At 42.4% G+C, this 22,587-nt stretch overlaps 1 protein-coding gene across 4 annotated transcripts in view; it reads left to right on the plus strand.

The window, feature by feature from the left end:
- The window catches only part of LOC122872133 (heat shock transcription factor 2 binding protein), a 36,718-nt gene that overhangs the window by 183 nt on the left and 13,948 nt on the right, over positions 1–22,587 (plus strand). Inside the window, exons 2-7 of one of the 4 annotated variants that reach the window (XM_044187927.1) lie at positions 248–372; positions 1,913–2,048; positions 5,997–6,100; positions 20,478–20,627; positions 20,833–20,977; positions 21,761–21,878. In XM_044187927.1, the coding sequence (XP_044043862.1) occupies positions 304–372; positions 1,913–2,048; positions 5,997–6,100; positions 20,478–20,627; positions 20,833–20,977; positions 21,761–21,878 (722 nt within the window). In that variant the 5' untranslated portion in view covers positions 248–303. Of the gene's footprint in view, positions 1–2; positions 373–1,912; positions 2,049–5,996; positions 6,101–20,477; positions 20,628–20,832; positions 20,978–21,760; positions 21,879–22,587 lie in introns of those variants that run through there. The other 3 variants (XM_044187929.1, XM_044187930.1, XM_044187928.1) reach the window with 3 other exon arrangements.

Consider the following 22,587-nt stretch of genomic DNA (forward strand, 5'->3'; position numbering starts at 1 on the left):
TGGAAAAAAAAAAATCGGTCAGGAACACCATCCGCCATTGTGCCTCGTAGAGGTCGGAGGGAAACTTTGAAATTATACTCATAAATAAGGAACATTATGTATTGCTATCTAATTATCTTTGAAAATTTTCCTTATGCTGGGCGGAATACTCAATAACTAATTGTGTTATGATGCCTAACGTTAGCATTTGAGAACAAAGGTACTAAACAATTTATTGATGCTACCGATAATGCTAACAACCCCACAGGAAAAGTAGAATCAACAGCACAAGTAGAAGAAGACAATAAACACACCGACCATAAGATGTCAGCATCATTAGGCGGGAAATCGCTGGCTCTGAGTCACGGAGCAAAGGTAAAGGCAACGAAACAGGTAACGTCACTCAACACAGCTCTAGAAACACATGTCATCTGTGGTTGACCTATTCACAGCAGACTGCTGTCAAGGGTTAATCATTTAAACATTTATGCTACACATTTTCACAAAACAATATAAATTTGTTTTAAGTCCTGCCTCACAGTTTTAAAGGCCATCACCCAATACAGAAGTGAGAATGCTCACTTCTGTATTGGGTGATGGGTTTAAAAACCCTCTTTACCGCCCCCAAATTCTATGACAGTGCAGCAGTATACAGTACTGTTCCACTTGATGAAGACCAGACTGAAGTCCAAGAAGCCCACACAACAAGAATTAAGGATGGCTTAATAGGCCAAGCAGAGCATCACCACTAAAGATACCAGTGTCTAGGAATGTCTGTGATCTGTAGACTTCAGACAGTGATAGATATGAGGATCTGAGGAAGTTTTTGTTTAATTTCCACTTCACCCTCCTCTGCTGGAGTACAAAGCCATTACACAAAAATGTGTCAGTGTCCTAATACTGCCGGACTGTACTGTACATTTGGAGTAGTTGTGGATTTTCAGGTTATTAAAAGGATTACAATTCAACCAGTTTAACATGTGGAATGTGAATTTAACTTTTCATAATTTGACAAAGAAACAAACAAAGAAATCCTATTAAGTTAAACCACCTCATTCAGCATAAACATTGCAGCAGTCACTTTAATGAACTGAACTTTGACATCCTGTTTATCCCTTACATTAATAGGTCTGGTATCATTCTCTGTTTAACAGTGCTGTCCATCTTGTATGAACAGTGACAACCAGGGCCTGTGACTGCAGACTGCTAACTAGGTCAAACACAGATACAACCTGTGTCCATCATCATGCATCAATGAGTGGTTTGTGCGTATAAGCAGTAGAGATTTAAACCACAGAGTGGCAATAGTTGATGGTAATAGCTGCTTACACTGAGTAACCAATGAAAAACTCTGTGTTGATATTTGAGTCTGTATTATGGTGGTGTATCAGACTGCTTTATATTCAAAAGTGTTTCTAATATTTGTCTACCTAGACAAACTATTAGGGTCACCTTGCCTGAGCCTGACAGGTAAGTGATGCCACTGGTGGTTTCTGTATATAACTCATCTCACTGGGTCACACAGCTCCACTTGAGGGACAGTTTGAATAAATCCATTATCTGTAAAATGACTGCTGAATGACAATTTTCATATTTACATCAATCGCGGTTGTGGTTATAACTGTTTATATTTATAATCTGAGAATGAAGTACAACTGCTGGTGTGTTACAGCTTCAGTGCTGCTAAGTGTAAACTGGAGTAAATATTTGCCACTGTGGTCCAGACAATTATTTTATTATTTTCACAGATGTGTGTGGATTACTGAAAACTTGAAAAACCAAATGATATGATGTGTCACCTTATGTTCACCCTGTGTTATGTGCAGATTAGTTATTTTCTTAATAGAGGGTTAATAGAGGTCATACCTTTTAAAACATTCTTAACATCTTTCCAGATCCATGTCTGCATTGAGGTTTATCTTTTTTCTTTCAGGATGGTTTTGTCAGAGTGAGGAAAAGAGATTTAGAGAAGTTAACCACAGAAGTCATGCAGCTGAGGGAGTTCCTGCCCAGAGTTCTGAACGGGGACCTGATTGAAATGCTGCATAAAGCTCGAGCAGCTCAGACAAGTATGCTTCCATTAAACTTAACCTTGAGGCAGAAAATACTTTAATGAGGTGGATGCCGGGTCAGCTTATGTGTGTTATATTTTGTGACTGTAAGACAAGAGTAACTAGAGTTACAGTGGTGTGCAAAAATGTCGGCACCCCCAATTAAAATGCCTTTTATAATGAATATTTAAAGTTTAGTTAAACATGAAACATTTCTTCAAATTTTAAAGCAAGCACTTTTTATTTTAATTTGTTACAGTTTGTTACAATAATCATAAGAAAGAAAATCAGAATCAGAAATACTTTATTAATCTCTGAGGGGAAACTCTTTTGCTACAGCAGCTCACTATCATGTCAGTGCACACAGGAATAGAAGTACTTAGCAAAAAAATAAAATATAATACACTATAATACAGGTCAGAAAATAAATTAAGTACCAAGTGGGTATAAGTATAAAATAAAATAAGTGTGAAGTACAAAGTGGGTTTACCGGTTAATGATAATGATAAAGTAATAGTGCATGAACTGTCAAGTTAAGTGTAGCTTATTTATAATGAGATGGAGGATATTGCACAGCAGTAATAGAGGTATGAATAAATATCAGTATCAATAAATAGGGAATTTTAAACTGAAAAGGGTATATTGCACAGGAATATTAACACAGGATATTGTACAGTTATGTCAAGTATTGCATAGATGTAATGATCAATGTCCAGTTTAGTCATACAGACTACACTTAGAGGGAGGAGTTGAAGAGTTTGAAGGCCACAGGCAGGAATGACTTCCTGTGACGCTCTGTGGTGCTTTTTGTGGGGATGAGTCTTCTGCTAAATGTACTCCTTTGTTTGACCAGCATGTCATGAAGTGGGTGGGAGACACTGTCCAAGATGGCATGTAGTTTGGCCAGCATCCTCCTCTCTGACACCACCGCTAGAGAGTCCAGCTCCACCCCCACAATGTCACTGGCCTTACGGATCAGTTTGTTGAGCCTGTTAGCGTCCGCTACCCTCAACCTGCTACCCCAGCATGCAACAGCATACAGGATAGCACTGGCCACCACAGACTCATAAAACATCTTCAGCATTGTCCGGCAGATGTTGAAGGACCTCAGCCTCCTCAGAAAATAGAGGCGGTTCTGGCCCTTCCTGTACAGAGCTTGAGTGTTCTTAGCCCAGTCCAGTTTATTGTCCATGTGTACTCCCAGGTACTTGTAATCCTCTACAATGTCCACACTGACCCCTGGATGGAAACTGGGGTCACTGGTGCCTTGGCCTTTCGTAGGTCTACAACCAGCTCCTTAGACTTTGTCGCATTGAGCTGCAGATGGTTCTGCTCACACCATGAGACAAAGTTCCCCACCTCAGCCCTGTACTCAGTCTCATCACCACCGCTGATACATCCCACCACAGCAGAGTCATCAGAAAACTTCTGAAGGTGGCAGGACTCTGTGCGGTGGCTGAAGTCCATGGTGTAGATGGTGAAGCGGAAGGGAGGACAGTCCCCTGAGGGGCCCCAGTGTTGCTGACGATGCTGTCCGACACACAGTGCTGCAGGCGCACATGCTGTGGTCTGCCAGTCAGGTAGACCACAATCCAGGACATGAGGGGGGCATCCACCTGCATCGCTGCCAGCCTCTCGCCCAGCAGGGCTGGCCGGATGGTGTTTGAAAGCACTAGAGAAGTCAAAAAACATGATCTTCACCGTGCTTGCCAGCTTGTCCAGGTGGGTGTGGATGCGGTTCAGCAGGAAGATGATGGTATCCTCAACTCCCAGCCGGGGCTGGTAGGCGAACTGAAGGGGGTCCAGGAGGGGTCTGACCATGGGCAGCAGCTGTTCCAGCACTAGTCTCTCCAGGGTCTTCATTATGTGGATACTCTGCTTGATAGTAACGTGACCAGGGTTACACCATCTGTTGTTAACTAGAACAGCAAGCCCGCCGCTTTTCTGCTTACCGCTCCTGGTGTGATCCCTGTCGGCCCGAACAGTCTGAAAGCCGTCGATGGAAACGTTATGATCCGGGATATCCTGGTGTAGCCATGTCTCTGAGAAGCACATCAAACTACACTCACGGAATTCCGTCTGACTCCGGGCTAACGCCGTTAGCTCGTCCATTTTATTCACCAGCGATCTCACATTGCCCATTACGAGAGAAGGCAGACACGGCTTAAATCTCTTGTTCTTAAGTCTCTTTTATCTGTTTCTTTTTGGCATTTTTCTGGCAGAACACCTCTAGCTCAGAAATATTCTTCGACCTTCTAGCATGTTTGATATCTCTCCACAGATTTAAAAAAATATTCAAGTTTGGGGACTGTGGTGGCCATTCCAAAACCTTTATCCGTCTTTCCTCGAGGTACTTTGATTTTGAGGTATGCGTTGAATCATTGTCTTGCTGAAATACCCAGCCTCTCTTCAACTTCAATGTCTGGACTGACCTTCGAACATTAGCCTCTAGAATTTCTTGACATTTGGTGGAATATATTCTTCCTTCCACCTGCACAATATTTCCTGTACCCCCAGACCACACAACCGCAAAGCATAATGGATCCACCTCCATGCCTAACAGTTGGCAAGGTGGTGTTCTCTATAAATGCTTCAAACTTTTGTCTCCAAACATACCTTCTTTGGTTGTGACCAAAAAGTTCCATTTTGTGTTTCGTCAGTCCAAAGCATATTGTTCCAAAAGGCTTTAGGCTTCTGAAGGTTTTCTTTTGCATACTTCAGATGCTTCATTTTGTGTTGAGGTTGTAGGAAAGGCTTTTTTCTTGCAACTCTGCCATATACAGTAAGTCTTTGTTGTTTAAAGAATGTTGGATTGTTGTCCTGTGAACAACTAGGCCTGTGTCTGCTACTCTGTTTTGCAGCTCTTTTGCAGCGATGTGTGGGTTCTCCTGAGCATTTCTCACCAGGTCTCGGGCCATTCTATCTGATATTTTTCTTGGTCTTCCAGATCTTGTCTTGACTTCAGCTGTCATCTTCCATTTTCTAATAATGTTTCTGACAGTGAAAATAGATCTTTTGAAACATTGAGAACGTTTTTTGTAGCCTTCTCCTAGTTGGTGGAAGTGAACGATCTAGATTCTGATATCCTTTAACAACTGTTCACTTAAATATAAATTGTAAAACGCAGTTTGATTAGGGGAGCCCACAGTTTTGAACACCACTAAACTATAAAGACATGAACTGATGATAGTTGAAGACTTTTGACGAATCAGCTGAGAGGCTGTGTGGTAGACACCCTCATATGGGAGATGTGATTGGTGCTGCTGTCAACAAACTTGATTTATTTCGTGTCCAGTGACATGCGGTGAGCTTACCAGTTCAGTAGGCCCTTGCCAGTAGGAAAGCCAGATGTGCTTGTAATGAACCTGGTTTTAGAATAGATTTTTACCACACCCACACCTTATATATACATTCAGTACAGTACAGTACCACAACCTAACTAGAACTCTTCACAAAGCCGCTAAGACACTTTTATTAAAGAACTGGAAGAAATGCTGAGAGAAGAGTGGTTGCTATGGATGATATCATGTTTCATGAATGAACTTACTCACTATGTCCACAGTAATTGGTTGACAGGGGACCATGTCTGTGTCAATGAATGTGAAATCAATCATGTTTCATTCTATAATAATGAAAATAAATGATGTTCCAGAAGGTAAGATAATTAATAATCCACAAACTAATGTGGTATTTCTAAATATTATTGTCAGTTGTCATTATTATTTATTACGAAAAGCATGTTAGCGTCATATGTATATGTAAAAATGCAGGAGACAGCCTTGGTGGGTAGCTTGGCTTTTTTGGCTGGTGGAGAACCACCACCATTAACATCCATACTAACCAAATCTACACTCTTGGTTAAACATCTTCTCGAATTTATAACGAGTGCAATTACTGTTAATTTAAAGCTCATAGATATCACTTGACCTGGGTAGCTGTAAACATTCTGTATGTATGTGTGCGTAGTGAGGGAGAACCTTGCGCAGGAACAAGAGCAGTTGCAACAGGAGTGTCTGCACCTTCAGTCCCGACTGGATGCAGTGCAGACTGAATGTCAGAAAGAGCGAGAGGTAAGAGAGAGCAGGCAACATAATGTCTGACTTGAGATACTGTATGAGGTTCACACTGTATATGTGTGGCCTGTAAAATTTATTCATATTCCTTTATACAACAATGAGATCAATGATCACGCTTTCAAGGGTTGTTTCAGCAAACAAACAAACAAACAAAAACATTTCAGTCCCTCCTGCCATGCAGATAGCTTATCTTTTTAAATGAACACAATCATAAAAATAGCTGCAAGTGGCAATGATCGGGGTCCAAGCAGATTGCAGGATGCTTGTTTCTTCTTTAACTGACAAAAAGCAAAACTCTTCATTTTCTTTAAAATAATTCAGTGTGGTCATCACTAAATGCTGATGATCTGTTAATGGTATATAAATCTACTTTCAGAAACAATTGCTGTTGCTTATGACCTTGAGTGAAGACGTGCTTCTACATTTGTTGCTATTTTGATAAAAATTGATTGGCTTGTATAATTGAAATGGATTGATGTATCAGAATTTCTATATCAACTTAAGATTAGTGAAGTTTGTAGATGATCCTGACTAAGTTTTGGGACGATTGGCCCAGCTGTTTCTGATGAGATGTCAAAAATAGGATTTTGAGAAAATTTAGGGAAAAAAACACAAAACTTGACTTTTTTAGAGCAGAAGACCAGAAGAAAAGAGATTAAAATGATTGAATGAAATAAAGAATTTTGACTCTAGGCCTATATTATTACACCATCACCTTGAGGTTAATGAGTGTCATTATATGTTCCTGTTAAGTGTTACGATTTACTTTGAGAGCTGGACTCAAACGCAGGACTCAGACAAGGAGTATGAAGGTAAAAGGTTTATTAGATAATAGGGGAATGATGGTGGATGAAAGCCAGGGTTTGGAATCCAGAGCAGGCAGGGAGAAAGTGGAGGTAATGGCGGTGGAGGTGGTGTGGCAGAGGGGACATGGCTGGCAGGCAGGCAGAAGCAAACGGGAGGCAGGCAAACAAGCACTGATCCTAAGGTACCATACACAGGTTAGCAGACTGCAAGCAGGCAGGAAGCAGAAACAGACAAAAGCTTACAAGGTTTAGCAGAACTTGGCCAACTAGTTACTACCACGAAGGTTGAAACAACAATCTGGTGATGAGTGGATGAAGAGCCGGTGTAGATATACTGCGGGAGATGAGCTGATAGGGGGCAGGTGAGTAGACTGGGCGGGGTGATTGGCAGATGGACGCCAGGTGAGGGAGAGCAGTGGAGGCGAAAGCTAGTAAAGAGAGAAGGGAAGGGCAGCCACTCCCATGCCAACAGACACACAAAGACAAACGGGGAAAACAACTGGAAACACAGACACACTGTCACAGCTGTAATAATTAGGGGGTGGAATTTGTAACCCACCTGCCAATTTTGGTGTTTTTAGGTTTTACGGCCAAAATACATGGGGTACCGACGCAACACGACATGTCTGCTGCAGCATGCCCGCAGCAGAGCACATCCATGATAATCAACTGAAACTGCTACACTGACCACGGAAGCTGCGCACCCACACAGACATTGTGCTGCTCATCTCTATTTTTACATGGCTGGGCTATTTTTTCCCCCTCTACGCATGGCTATGCAGCCCTCCAACAGGTCAAAACTACATAGAGCTGTGTATTAAACAAGTACAATCTGTTTAAAAATTATTAAAATAAATACCTCATTGTACCAGAAGTAATTCAACGCAGCAGAGCAACCTTGTGGGTGTCTTTACATTTCACATTAAAATAAATCAATCAAATCAATGTGTATCCATGATCCTGTAGTTAGAACGATCCAGTTAATTCAGTACCAGTTAATACAGCCTACACTTCCAAACCCTGCATAACCAACTGTATTATCACCTGGCAAAACTTAATATGCACCCAGTGAAGCTGGCAGCAACCATATGCCACAAAGACGGAGTCTGTGTAGCAGGTAAAAAAACCTGCCCTGCCTACGTGACATGTCGCGTCCGAGCCCCATGTATTTTGGCCATTACGGTTTTTGCTGCAGAAACACTTTTAGCAGAGAAAAATAATAATAAGAAAAATGGTAAATGGACTGTACTTGTATAGCGCCTTTCTAGTCTTCCGACCACTCAAAGCGCTTTACACTACATGTCACATTCACCCCATTCAGACACTGATGGCAGAGGCTACCATGCAAGGTGCCATCTGCTCATCAGAATGAAACTAATCATTCACACACACTCACACAGCGTTCAGGAGCTATTTGGGGTTCAGTATCTTGCCCAAGGACACTTCAACATGCGGGCTGGGGCAAGCCGGGGATCAAACCGCTGATCTTAGATTAGTGGGCGACCCGCTTGACTTCTAAGCCACAGCTGCCTCAAACTCTGACCCCCAACCCCCAAAGTCATTTTTACAGGGTTACAATAGGCAACTTTCGACATAACCTCAATAAGCACTTGAAAACACACCACATGCATGAATTGCTACATTGTTGGCAAGTAGGACTTTGTCACCTGGGACCAGTATTTTAAAACTTGTAATATGGATCAGAATGATCCCGATCATGAAATCTCGCTTTTCTCAGTCAAGGATCAAAATGATCTTACTGACTTTGTCCGAGTATTTCAAAACATTGGCAGGTTGGGTCAAGGTGATCCAGATAGGGATTTTTAAATCTGGAGTCCCAGCCCCTGGATCTGACAGAAAAAAAACACAAAATTTCACGAAAGGAGCAAGTGGTAGCACAGCTTTCATGTCCAAATGTAAGTATACTTTTGTCTAATATACAGCATTTGTAAGACTATATGCAACCAACATGTCATGCTAGCCTTAGGTCATGCTAACAGGACCTAACTTGGCTCTGTTGACTTCTATGTTAAATAGCTAGCGGGCTAGCAAGCTAGCTAGCTTTGTTGATGTATGTGGCAGTCTATGGTTCAACTTTTAAAAGGTAATTAATTGGAATTATGTCATACATTGACTCTTGAAACAAACACCCACTCGTCCGCAGCGTTTGAATCTATGATTTAGCTGCACTGAAGATAACATCAGCTAGCTAGCTAGCAAACGTTATTATGTGCCTGCTGACACAGCAAACTTTCTTTAAGCAGGCTAATGTTACATGTGTACAGAGACTGCTGTAATACTTTGGAAACATGGTGCTACATAGTACAAATTATGCAGTTAATTCAGAAGTGCACTAGTTTGGGGATTGAGTTTCGGTAGGCTACAGTGTTGTTGTTGATGATATCATGCTTTTGCATACATAAAAGCAATTCTATTTCTGTGGCTACTGTGGATTAACGTTACTGATAATGCTATAACGATAACCTAAGTTAACATTATGCCCTACTTATGCTCTACTTCCAGAGTACACTCATTCCCACCTTCCCCACTCAGCAATGCCACTGCTAATAAAAACAACCATAGAACACAAACCATCACTGGTAAACCAGACCTCTACAGCAAGATAACATTATACTGAAATGACCATGTAAATGCCTTTTATTGCCAAATTATTTAGAATGTTTACAACAAACGTCCCATTAAAGTCAGTGGCCATTTTATTCTCAAAAAAGGGATTACCTTATTATAAGGGGAAGGTGGCTCAATCCTAATTGGTTTGTTTGTCTCCCCAAACACCTCTAGATGGACTCCTCTGGGTGTGTGACCTCTCACAAGCCTGCTTGCTTCCAGACAGGCCAGTCATTAGTAAGTCGACAGGAGCCTGCTCCCAACCACTTGTGATAAGAGGTACATAAATCTGTTCAGACCATCTTCATGCCCACTGTGATTGTATCATGTATAGTTTAGTTATCAAATAGCTCCAGCACCATTTATTAAGGCTGTCCATCCTTCGCCACCAGGCCATTTCCTCTTTTGCATATGGCTTTATTAATTGTTGGTATTTCTTTTGGTGATTCTGATACATACAATTTAACAGGTATTTTCATTCTGTAAGCAATAATAAAAATAAATAAACATTTCTGCTGATCCTTAGTGGAAACCCTTGTCATTTTGTGTGTCTTATACTACACAACAATGGTGCCCATATGTTGTATTTACCATAAGGAATTTGTAAGCATACAGCCAATACTTGGGTGATAATTGTTGTATCGTTACCCATGAGGTATGCTAATGTAGCACTCAGTAAAAAGCCCCAAGTCAAAACAACATTTAATGAATAATGTTACACACACACTAAATGTGGACATCTTCCATCCAGGTGCCAGATGATTTTATTACACTGCAAACACAGTAAAAGAATAGTCTTGGATGAATAACGGCTTACTTGTTTGCTGCTATCCTGACTGGCTTATGCTCCGACTGGGCTAATGTCCTTCTAAGGAAGAAGAACAGCGCCAGGTGCTACCATGGCAAAGCCACTACTGTCATCTACTGGCAAAAAAGAATATCACTCTAGAGCTACTTAACATGAGAGCAAGTGAGTTTTCCACTGTTTTACCAGTAACACAGCATTTTAAATACCAACACCAAGCTAATAACACAAACTAATACAATAATAATCCTGGGCATAATCTTACTAACTAAAAAGTCCAGGATGCCACAATTGCAATGGAGTTCTTTTGGAATACACAATACATTTGATTACTCAAAGTTCTTGTGCGCCTTATTTCTCTTAACACCATTGTCAATTACCAGCTACTGTATATCAGAATCAGAAATACTTTATTGATCCCCGAGGAAAAACTCTTTTGTTACAGCAGCTCACTATCACGTCAGTGCACACAGGAATAGAAGTACTTAGCAAAAAATATAATACACTATAATACAGGTCAGAAAATAAGTAGTACCAAGTACCAAGTGGGTATAAGTATAAAATAAGTGTGAAGTACAAAGATAATAATGATAATAATACGGTATAAGGTAATAGTGCATGAACTATCAAGTTAAGTGTAGCTTATTAAGAGACGGAAGATATTGCACAGCAGTAATAGAGGTATGAATAAATATCAATATCAATAAATAGGGAATTTTAAACTCATAAGAGTATATTGCACAGGAGTATTAACACAGAATATTGCACAATTATGTCAAGTATTGCAGAGATGTAATGATCAATGTCCAGTTTAATGACTTAGGGCCATAATCTAACACTGAGAGGGAGGACTTAATGAGTTTGATGGCCATAGGCAGGAATGACTTCCTGTGGTGCTCTGTGGTGCTTCTTCCGCTGAAGGTGCTCCTTTGTTTGACCATCATGTCATGGAGTGGGTGGGAGACACTGTCCAAGATGGCAAGTAGTTTGGCCAGCATCCTCCTCTCTGACACCACCGCCAGAGAGTCCAGCTCCACCCCCACAATGTCACTGGCCTTACGGATCAGTTTGTTGAGCATGTTAGCATCTGCTACCCTCAACCTGCTACCCCAGCATGCAACAGCATACAGGATAGCACTGGCCACCACAGACTCATAAAACATCCTCAGCATTGTCCGGCAGATGTTGACCTCAGCCTCCTCAGAAAATAGAGGCGGCTCTGGCCCTTCCTGTACAGAGCTTGAGTGTTTTTACCTTGTAATCCTCTACAATGTCCACACTGACCCCCTGGATGGAAACCGGGGTCACTGGTGCCTTGGCCTTTCGTAGGTCTACAACCAGCACCTTAGACTTTGTCGCACTGAGCTGCAGATGTTCTGCTCACACCATGAGACAAAGTTACCCACCACAGCCCTGTCAAAAAAACATGATCCTCACCGTGCTTGCCGGCTTGTCCAGGTGGGTGTGGATGCTGTTCAGCAGGAAGATGATGGCATCCTCAACTCCCGACGCGGCGTCTTCGGCACAGGAACGAGGCAAGATGTCTTGCACAGAACAGGGACCCTTTGAAGACTCAGACTCAGGTTGAAGACATGTTGAAGGACTCCACATAGCTGGGGAGCACAGGCTTTTAGCACCCGGGGGCTAACTCCATCGGGGCCTGCAGCCTTGTTTGAGTGGAGTTTCATCAGGTGTCCTCTCACCTGGTCAGTAGTCAGGCACACAGCTGAGGTTACGGGGGGGGGGGGGTCATTAGTGTGAAGAGGGCCGTTAGCCTGAGAGCCAGTTGAGGGGGGAGTAGGACTCTCCCAGAAAGATGGGGGAGGTGGGAGCAGAGTACTCAGAGGAGCTTGAGGGCCGACAGCAGCTGAGTTAGAGGGGGGATGAGCATGAGCCGGTGTGTCGAATCTGTTAAAGAACAGATTAAGTTTGTTGGCCCTGTCCAAGCTGCCTTCAACTCCTCTGCTGCAAGTCGGTCTGAAGCCCATGATGCTCTTCATGCCGCTCCAGACCTCTCTCATGTTGTTCTGCTGGAGTTTCCACTCCAGCTTCCTCCTGTAATCCTTGGCCTCCCTGATCTTCACCTCCTCTTGGCGTTCAGGATGTCTTTGTCCTTTGTTACCCACGGTTTGTTATTTGGATAACAATGGACCATCTTAGTTGGGACATTGCAGTCCACACAGAAGTTAATGTAGGGGGGGCGGGAGCTGTATGCGTCCTTAACATTAGCATACAGCAGGTCCAGTGTCCTCTCCTCTCTAGTAGGACAACTCACATACTGGGTGAAATTAGTCAGTGTTGTTGAAACACTGACATGGTTAAAGTCACCCGAGATTAATATGAGTGCACTCGGGTGTTGAGTCTGGAGTTGTGCTATGGCAGTGTGAATGGCGTTGCACGCCGACGCCGGGTGCAACAAATCACAAGATGTAAACAAATCACAACAATGGCATGTGAGAATTCACATGGCAGATAATATGGCCGGAGTCCTACAGCTAACAGTTCAATGTCCAAGCTACAGATACTCTGCTTGATAGTAACGTGACCAGGGTTACACCATCTGTTGTTAACTAGAACAGCAAGCCCGCCGCTTTTCTGCCTACCTCTCCTGGTGTGATCCCTGTCGGCCCGAACAGTCTGAAAGCCGTCGATGGAAACGTTAGGATCTGGGATATCCTGGTGTAGCCATGGAAAAAGTAAGACGATGAGACGGAGCTATGGCAACAGGCAGCATGTACGTTGGTGCATGCGCACTATCTCAATATATTGGTATATTAATCCATTTATCTTTTTTGTGCCACCATTGCCAGTAGGATCCAATCTATTGCATAAAATGGTTGAGCTGTTACTCCCGCCCCCCTCCATCATGTATATGTATGAAGTAGAGTGCGACGGTATAGTCCCTCATTCGTCCAGGAGTGTTCTATCGTAGAAAAGGTTTCAGTCGTAGTCATCTGGACACTGTTTTCAGAATCAAGACGTTTTGGCTCCCATCTGGAAGTCATTCTCAGTTGTTCCCGTCCCATTTTTTCACAATTGAGAATGACTTCCGGATGGGTCTGGTGTCCAGATGACTACGACTGAAACCTTTTCTACGATATGAAGTAGAGTGTAACATTGGAAAAATGCAAGTGCACACATCTCATAGTTTATCTATTTAATTGGAAAAATAAAGATTCACCATGGCATTGGCGGTGCTCTTCCAGCTGGCCCATCAGGCTGTGGTGGTGGTGATGGTGGCAGGTAAGGGCCTTCTGCTCGGGGAGGAGGTCCATCAATGTGGTCTTCATGCAATGGCACTCTCCTTGTTTGTGCTATGTTGTGTAGCACAATACAGGCACAGATTATAGAGCACGTTTGCTGCGGCTCCACACAGAGATAGTTGCCAAGCAGGCAAATCTGTTCTTCAGTACACCATTTAGGCACTCGATTGTCCCTCTTGTCATGCAATAGACATTATACCTCTGCTGTGAGTCACAAGTTATGGCAGCAAAAAGGGCCATCAGCCAGGGTAGAAAGGGGTAACCGCTGTCTGGAGCAGTCTGCTGGGTACAGATTGTTTTCCTTCAAAATACGGGCATCATGAATGGACTCAGGCCATCGCACAGCATACAGCAGGTCCAGTGTCCTCTCCTCTCTAGTAGGACAACTCACATACTGGATGAAATTAGTCAGTGTTGTTGAAACACTGACATGGTCGAAGTCACCCGAGATTAATATGAGTGCACTCGGGTGTTGAGTATGGCGTTGCACGCCGACGCCGCATCATGAATGGACTCAGGCCATCGCACAACACAATTGGTGATTATAAGGTCAGCATTTCCCACAAGCTGTACATTGATGCTGTGGCAAGCCTTTCTCCCTTTCTCTTGCATGAGGTGCTTGAACATGCACAGGTGTGCAATCGATCATGCCAATGGTGTTGGGCATCCTGCCCAATGAGAAAAATTTCCTCTTTGTCTGTTATTTTGTGTTTGTTTTCAGGGAATTTGACAAATAGACCCATAAGACTGGCCAGGGCAGATCCCACTGAATGCAACACACTTCATAGAATGAACCACATGCATAGAAACAAAATGCAATCCACACCTGCTGTTCCACAGTCAAGGCATGGCTCCTCCAAGGGGCACATTATAGATGTGGACGAAGAATATTGCAGATGACAACAATGTCCTCGCGCCCAAATCTGTATCATGCATAAAGCTCATCATTTGAGTAATGCTCAAGTAGATTGGGGCATTCAGCATGTTGGCTTGTATCTTCTCTTTCCGTGTCAGAGGCGGTGCACATCCAAGGCTATTCAAAAGAACAATTCCTGCTTAGAGAACCCAATTTAAGCCCCTCACAATTAGCCTGGGCTACCGTCACACCTCAATTCAATTGTGCTGGCATGGTATAAAAGGGCAACCTGTTCACCAAGCGACGCATACCTTACTGGAGGGTAGGGTTGGGCGATGTCTACCAAACTGACATATGACGATGACCACAGTGAAACACTGGGATGGACAATGACATGTTTGCCTATCCTCACCTACTCACCCATTCTTTCTTTACTTTTCCTCCCTATTTGTTATAAGAGTAGTGTGGCTCCTTTAAGGAACAGGGCAGTGCGTAGTGAATGTGTAGTCAAGCGAAAGAGAGCGTGACGCCACCATGACAGTGGACTGCACTCAGAGCAGACAGGTGTGTTGGCGATCGGAGCAGAGGGAAACGTTAGCTGTGTCTAGTGGCAGTAAATGTACAGTGTAGGTTACAGTTTGCCCATGAATAAATGCTGCAGATCCTCAATACCCAAGACATTCCTGTGTCTTGCTCTTCCCAACTGCTGAGTGGAGGTGGATAGCCCCGAGTTTAGCATCAACTTCAGCCCTGGAGGAAAACAAAGTCTTCCCTGTGCTTCCCAACCACGGTCTGAAAGCTGCAGCAGGAACAGCTAACACTATGCTTAAGTTACCTCATTAAGCAGATCAGATGATTATAAAAAAATATTTTAAATAATAAATAAATAACATATTTTTTAAAACACAATGTTACGATGGTAGAGGTCTCAGTGGTCAATTGCTGTCAGCTATCTGCAATGGCATCGTTCATCGGCCCAACTCTACTGGAGGGAGTGCGTCTTAATTATCAGCACTTGTTTGGAACTTATCGTGGCCCTGGCCAGAGCAACCTGTCAGCCAAGGACAAAAATGAAGTTTGGGCTGGCATAACACAGCAAGTGAATGCCACTGTTAGTGACCAATTTAGAACTACTGAACAGGTTCGACTTCAGTGGAAGAACCTGAAGCAGAAGGCTACAAGGGAGCAAGAGGAAGCGAGGAACCCCCAAACTGGGAACAAGCCTTTCAAAAGTGGTGAGATCTTAGACGCAGTCCTCGATATCATCGGAGGGGAGAGTTCCCAGGCACTCCATGGGATTTTGTCTGCCTGTGTTGGGGAACCAATTAATGAGGCAATCAATCAGGAGTCCCAGCCACTCAACCTCTCCTCAGGTGGTGAATTTGTGCTCCTTACACCTGTGGAGGTTGATCCTTGGGAGACTGCGCCATATGCAAGCATCAGCACGGCCCACCTCTATACTGCGTACTAAATGAACGATTAGTATGCCATTACCTGCAGACTGTTCACACTGAAGTTTACTCAAGCAATACGTATTCTCTCCATCATGACTGTATCGATCACAACGTTACCGGTCCAAGCTAAATGAAAATTGTTTATCACAAGTGTAAATCAACATTACATCTTCCAGTAATATTTTAAGGCAAATTAAAATGATTAAATATTTGAATTAAAATATTTTTCAACAGTACATTATATGTGAGCTCCTGCATTTTTCCTTTCCTTTCTTAATTGTACCTTAATGATCTAGATCCTGAGTAGCTCTGCTTCATGTTCACTCGCCATCATATCTAACCATGCCTCTTATCAGCCGTGTGAAATGATGGAAATATCAGAGGCAGTCCGCTCATTGTCTGCGGTACATGATTGAGATGTACGTGAATTTTGGATTTCCCTCAGAGGTAAGTATTAGCACAGTTAGCTCACTAGCTCCCAGTATATTATGATGTGATGTGAACAGTAGAAATGAGAGAGAAAGTGAGAATCTTACTCTCATAAATTACAATCTCTTATTGTATCAGAACACTGCCACAAAACAAACCCTCTCCTGACAGACTCATGAATAAATTAATCTTGAAAAGTGATAATTTAATCTTCATGCATCAAACACATTTCAAAAAATGAAAAAGGCCTCATTACATGATCATAGAAATTGATACATATGTATTTGATCATCAATATTATTGTTTATTTATATATAAATAAACACATAAGTAATAAGTAAAATAAATAGTAATTGTAAATAATTTAATAGACAATAGTAATTATAAATAATTGAATAACTATCCTTTACAGGTTGGTGCAAGAGGGCCATACTGCAGGGTAAATCCTCATGTTCCTCTGTTGCGCCTCAATTTTGGGGAAGGTGACCTTTGGAAGGACTTCTGTCTGTCAAGACCAACAATGGAGAACCTAATACATTGTATACAGGGGGACACCTACCATGGATGGGGGAAGGCATTTGAGGTTCTTGTGTTTGTGTTCTGGTTGGCTAGTGGCACATCCTACAGGGTTGTGTCAGAGGCCTTTGAAATTCCCCGCACCACGTGTCACGATGTAGTTCACTGGGCCAGCAAGGGCATCCAAGGGATTTTCAGGAGGCTCATCCGCTTCCCCAAGAGGGATGAGCTGGAGGAAATCGTGGCTGGGCTCCAGCAACTGTCTGGTTTCCCAGCTTTTAGCAATGTGGCAGAGAGCATAGATGGTTGCCATGTTCACATTGTACCACCTGGACCGTTTGTGGCGGACTACTTCAACAGGAAAACATTCCACTGCATCCAGTTTCAAGCCATTGCTGACCACAAGGTTCGCTTTCTGGATGTCCACATGGGCATTCCTGGCTGTGTGCACAATGCCAGGGTCCTCAGCTGCAGCCCCTTCTATTTGCACCAGCTGTACCCACCTCCAGGATGGTGCCTCATAGGTGACGGAGGGTATCCCTGCCTGGCTCAACCCATTTACCTGATGACCCCATTCTGTGAACCTGTCCGGAATGCTGTTGAGTGCAGGTACAACACAAGGCTGTCCAGGGCAAGGTGTGTGGTGGAGAGGGTATTTGGGGTGCTGAAGACCAGGTGGTGCTCCATCTTTTTGAAGGCGCTAGAGGTGAAGGTGGAGTTTTTGTCAGAGGTCATTATTGACTGCTTTTTCCTCCACAACCTCTGCATCGGGAATGGGGACATTTTGGAGCCTGATGAAGGTGGTGATGATAGGGATGACTGTAATGAAGCCAACGAGCCACACCAGCAGTTTGGGGACACCCTCAAAAGCAGGCTCGCAGCTGCAGTGTCTGCTCCAGATGACCGGATCCCTGTATTGCAGGAACATGATTATTATATGTTTTTATTTAATTAAGCTTTAACCAGTTGTCTGTTTTCCTCATTTCAATTTTTATGTTAACCAACCCTGGTGAACCCTTTTAAATCAAAAATCCTGCAAGATGAAATTTTTTTTAAAATAGCCTTGACCCCCACATACTATGCAGCTGGAAAGCACTACATACTCAATTTAACATCATACTTAGTATGAATAGTACATTAGTATGCGATTTCGAACACTGCCAAATCCTCCTCGCTGAGGAGCAATTGAATCTGACCGTGCTTCAGCAGCAAGAGACACGGCTGAGAATACAGCTATTATATAGCTATATTCTATATAGCAAGCTTCTATTTATATATATATAGAAGCTTGCTTCAGATTCAACCTTGGATGTATAGGAACTAACTTTTGGGAAGGGGGGCCTTGAAGACACAGGCACTAAAACGGAGTGTTCAGAAAGAGGGTGAAAAGAGGTGCTGCAGCAATAGACAGCATAATTACTGAGCTAACATTATGAGACAGAGAAACATAAAAAGCAATATGTAGGCAAACATCATGGAAACCTGTAATTTGGGTTGCTGATGTTGTCAGTTTCGCACAGATTTCAGATCAGATTCTTGCTCAAACGTGTGGTTGTGAAGTTTTTGGTTTAGAAGCAGTGAGATATTCACTGTAAAAATGTGTTTCCATGACTGAAAAGACGCCAGCAGTGCTGATGCGGAATACCGGAATCACAGCCGTCTGTGTTTGGAGTGGTGGACAGTACCTGCTCATCCCTGTGGGCTAAGTTCTGTTAATTTTTGTTGAAATTGTTAGTTTTGTTAGTGGCCAAAATGTTTGCCAACTATCAACTTTTTTGTTGCCGTTGTCAATAAAAAGCACACCTAAAACCTTGTTAGGACCCAGCATTCCTGTTGTCTCTGCTAGTCTACTGTGTGACCACAAACAAAAACACATGTTGGATGTTTTGGTACAAACAAGTTACGATGTTTAAGTGAAACTAGATTTTGAGAAATTCCTTGTCTGTATTTGTTACACTTGTATTTACAGCAGTTTTTCCCAGGTGTTTTCTGAAAGAATTTGGCCTAATTGTATATTGTAATGCTTTACATTTCTTCAATAACTTGGTTCTGTTAGAAAGAAAACACTTTCGCATTTGAAGGGCACATTTAATTTAGAGTTTAAATGTAATGAACATCTTGGGAGAAGTGAAGCCTAGGCTATTTGTCAATCTACGTCAAATCCACCTCTGAGGTGGGATCCAAATTATCCCTCATTTTGGCATCGAATTGATCCAGATCTCTGCCTTAAATTTTGAAATAACCAAATGTAGCATTTTGACCGTATTAAAGGTAGGATTGGCTTACCAAATCTGAATCTAAATCTTCAGGATCAGAAACCTTTGGATCTGCTTTGAAATACCCAATTTTCAGATCAGATCAGAATTTAATCCAATCTAACCAATATAATCCTGTGAGATAATTTTATAATATATAATACGAGCCCCTGGGGATTCAAACCCTGCACCTTTGTATCCTCAGAGAAGGTGACATATACTGACTGCGCCACTGGGGAGATATGATTTCCACACACCTTCTCACAAGTTGAGGCAATGACGTGCAAAACTAGGTTATTTTTGTCTGTTTAAACTTAAAACGCTTACAACAGTCAAAATGTTGGTGATAAAATTCTGAAAAAAATCACACATCATTCTGCTGGTTTTGGGTGTATTGTCAAATATTTTTGTGAAATTCGTTAAAAAATTTAATGAAATAGAACATGCTGTGCATACAGTACAAATTACAGCAAGATATTGAATATCACTGCGGAGTCACAGTTTGACCTATCTGAACACCATTTGAAACACTTGATATCTAGTATCCAAAGAATGTCTGTGGGAATTTTGGTAACATTTGAATGAAGACTTGTGGAGAAATATGTAGCTGTTAATTTATTTTGCATATTTTGAAAAATATAGAATGACCGACTTTTGAATTGACCATAGGTTGCAGTGAGGCAAACTTTTGTCACAATTCAATGGCACCCCCGAGAGTATCCCAAGACTGCGTAGCGAAGCTCAGACCTAGCATCCGAACATGAGTAACAAGTTTGGTTACGATCGCTGGTAACACTTTATTTGATGGGGTGTGCATAAGATTGACATGACACCGGGGCTGAACCAAACACAATCTCTGTGACTGACGGTGGCCAATTTGACAGGGAATACAGTACCGAAGTGGTTTTCTAGCCCACCCCTATTGCTGACAATGAGTTCCTGTTAGTGTTTAAGAGCAAAGTCCTCTCTTGACACCATATTAATAGACTGTTGATGTGATTAATGTAGGAACTCTCTAGTTCAGCATTACCCTTGAACATTAGACCCACTATTGCCATGTCATCTGCATACTTAGATGATGATCCTGACAAAGTTTTGGGATGATTGGCCCAACGGTTTCTGGCTAATTGTTAGATTTTGAGAACATTGAGAAAAAGTCGCAAAATTTGACATTTTTAGAGCAGAAGACCATTGGAACAAAAACAATCGGGCTCCAGCAGTGTGCTTCGCTGCTTGGACACTTGGTGGAGGAAACTTTACTTTATGTAGCAACATGGTGTTTTCTGGCTTTACCTTGTCTATTATTTTGTTATGTCAGGACACCTTACTGTGCATTACCACTTGCGTGTGTGTGTGTAGGAGAAGCTGCTGTTACGTGAGCAGCTGTGGCAGAGCGGAGCAGAGCTGCAGCAGCAGGCAGACTTCTGCTCTGGTCTGGGATCTGCAGCCTGCAGTCTGCTGTGGAGCTGCTCTGCCAAGGAGGACACTGTCACACACTGGCTGGCTGATGTGAGTCATCTCCACAAGTCTGTCTGTCTGTGTGTGTTATACTCATCCCAATGACATCAGGCTAAATTGTAAACTCTCAGAGTTTCATATTAAACAGTGACATAATTTGATATCTGACAGCTGATTGGTAGAGTTGTATTGTCTAATGTGTGTACATTATGTGTGTGTGTCTGTGTCTATGTCTGTGTGTATGCTGATGGTGCAGGGTAAGCTGCAGTCCTTCCTGGCCGTAGCTGCTCAGACTCTGGAGAGCTTCGTCAGGTCTCTGGATGAGGAGGTGAAAACTCAAACTGAGGACCACAACTCCCAGGACCACCAGTTTGTGCTGGCTCTGGCTGGAACCATTACTAGTGAGTTCACAGCTTCTGCACTGCAACACGTTGGTGTATTCTCACACACTTTAAAGTGGTCATATTATGCTTTTTGGCTTTTCCCCATTCCTTTATTGTGTTATATATCTTGTATATGCATGTAATAGGTTTGCAAAGTGTAAAAGCCCGAAGTCCACCCCAAATGGAGTTATCCTCTCCTACAGAAAACACTGCTCTTGAACTGCCTAAAAAAAATGTAAATAACATCAGATAACCCTCCAGGCAGTCAGTGGGCATAAAGTTGTTACTGTGATGTAGAGACAGTTCACAGTTAAAATGTTACCTATGAAAGATAATTTAGTTACAAATTAATAACTTACCACTCTGAAAGGTCTTGCTCCAGTCTAAGTTGTGAAGCTGGTTCGGGTTGTTCTGCCTGTGTTTCGGTATCATACTCAGGCTTGAACATTTACGGCTGAACCGAAGTCATAGCTAGTGGCTGAAATGGCTTTGTTTTGGATCACACTACTCCCTACTCTGCTTCTGATTGACTAGTATTGCTTAACTAGGTACTGCGCATGTGCAACTCCCAACAAAGATAGAATAGAAGTGAGATGCCTCACTTGGTAGCTAAAACGGGATATATATAATGTCAGAATGTCATTTCTCAGGCTGATGGAGAACAGAACAGAAAAGTGCAGTTATGACATTGTGACCATAACAAATAAGTTAAAATGGCAATTGGCTGTGTCAATGGCTCACATCGACATCAGACCAGGCATTCCGCATTCACCTTCCTTGTCTTTATTTCCCATCAATCAGACATAGCAGCTGTAACGTGTGGGCGGGACTTCCTGTCAAGCTCGGCTCATGTCCTAATGGACACTCTGATGAAGCTTCTGGAGCTGATGAAGCCTGGTGTCTTCCCCAAACTGAAAGTGTACGTGGAGCAGCATGACACAAACCACTGGTAGTTTCATTGTTGGTCTGAACATGGCCTGAAAGAGAATTGAAAGTTGCATCTGATCTGATCATCATAAAAATGACAGGATTTGATCCTCTGTACACACCAACTTTGCTTTCTTCTGAATTTGTCTTTTACATTATTAAAATCATATTGTTTTCAATATATTACATGACATTGACATTGTTGCTTAGCCAGGTTAGTTTGTCCCCTCAACATGAAATGTGTAGATTTTGCACACATAAACAGACCCATGAATTGATTTTTTTTACCTAAAAGAATGTTAGATAGTTTTCAACCTTTTTTGAACTGTTACATTTCTTGAAGCGCATTGTGCGCTCACTGGGTATGGCTCTGTCCCAGTGTTAGGGCATTATTATCAAGCGATAAGGATTGACAGCTAGTGAATGAATTCTACTAAAAAGATATTTGTCCAAAAGATACTACAGAAAGGACATGTTCAGATTATTTATCTTAATACAACACTTACGTGCCATATGTATGATGATAGAGTTATCAGTCACTATAATCGCTCCTGGATACTGGCTATGAAGATATCCCTTCATAGAGCTACAAAGAAATCGGTGAGTCCTTCAGTTCAGTCCTCATTCTGTATAAAAATTACTTCAGTTCAGACTTGTTGAAGTTGATGGCACTCCCGTTTTTAAAATAGCAAAACTATATT

This window comes from Siniperca chuatsi, linkage group LG24 (assembly GCF_020085105.1).
Source record: "Siniperca chuatsi isolate FFG_IHB_CAS linkage group LG24, ASM2008510v1, whole genome shotgun sequence".
NCBI classification, from domain to species: Eukaryota; Metazoa; Chordata; class Actinopteri; order Centrarchiformes; family Sinipercidae; genus Siniperca; species Siniperca chuatsi.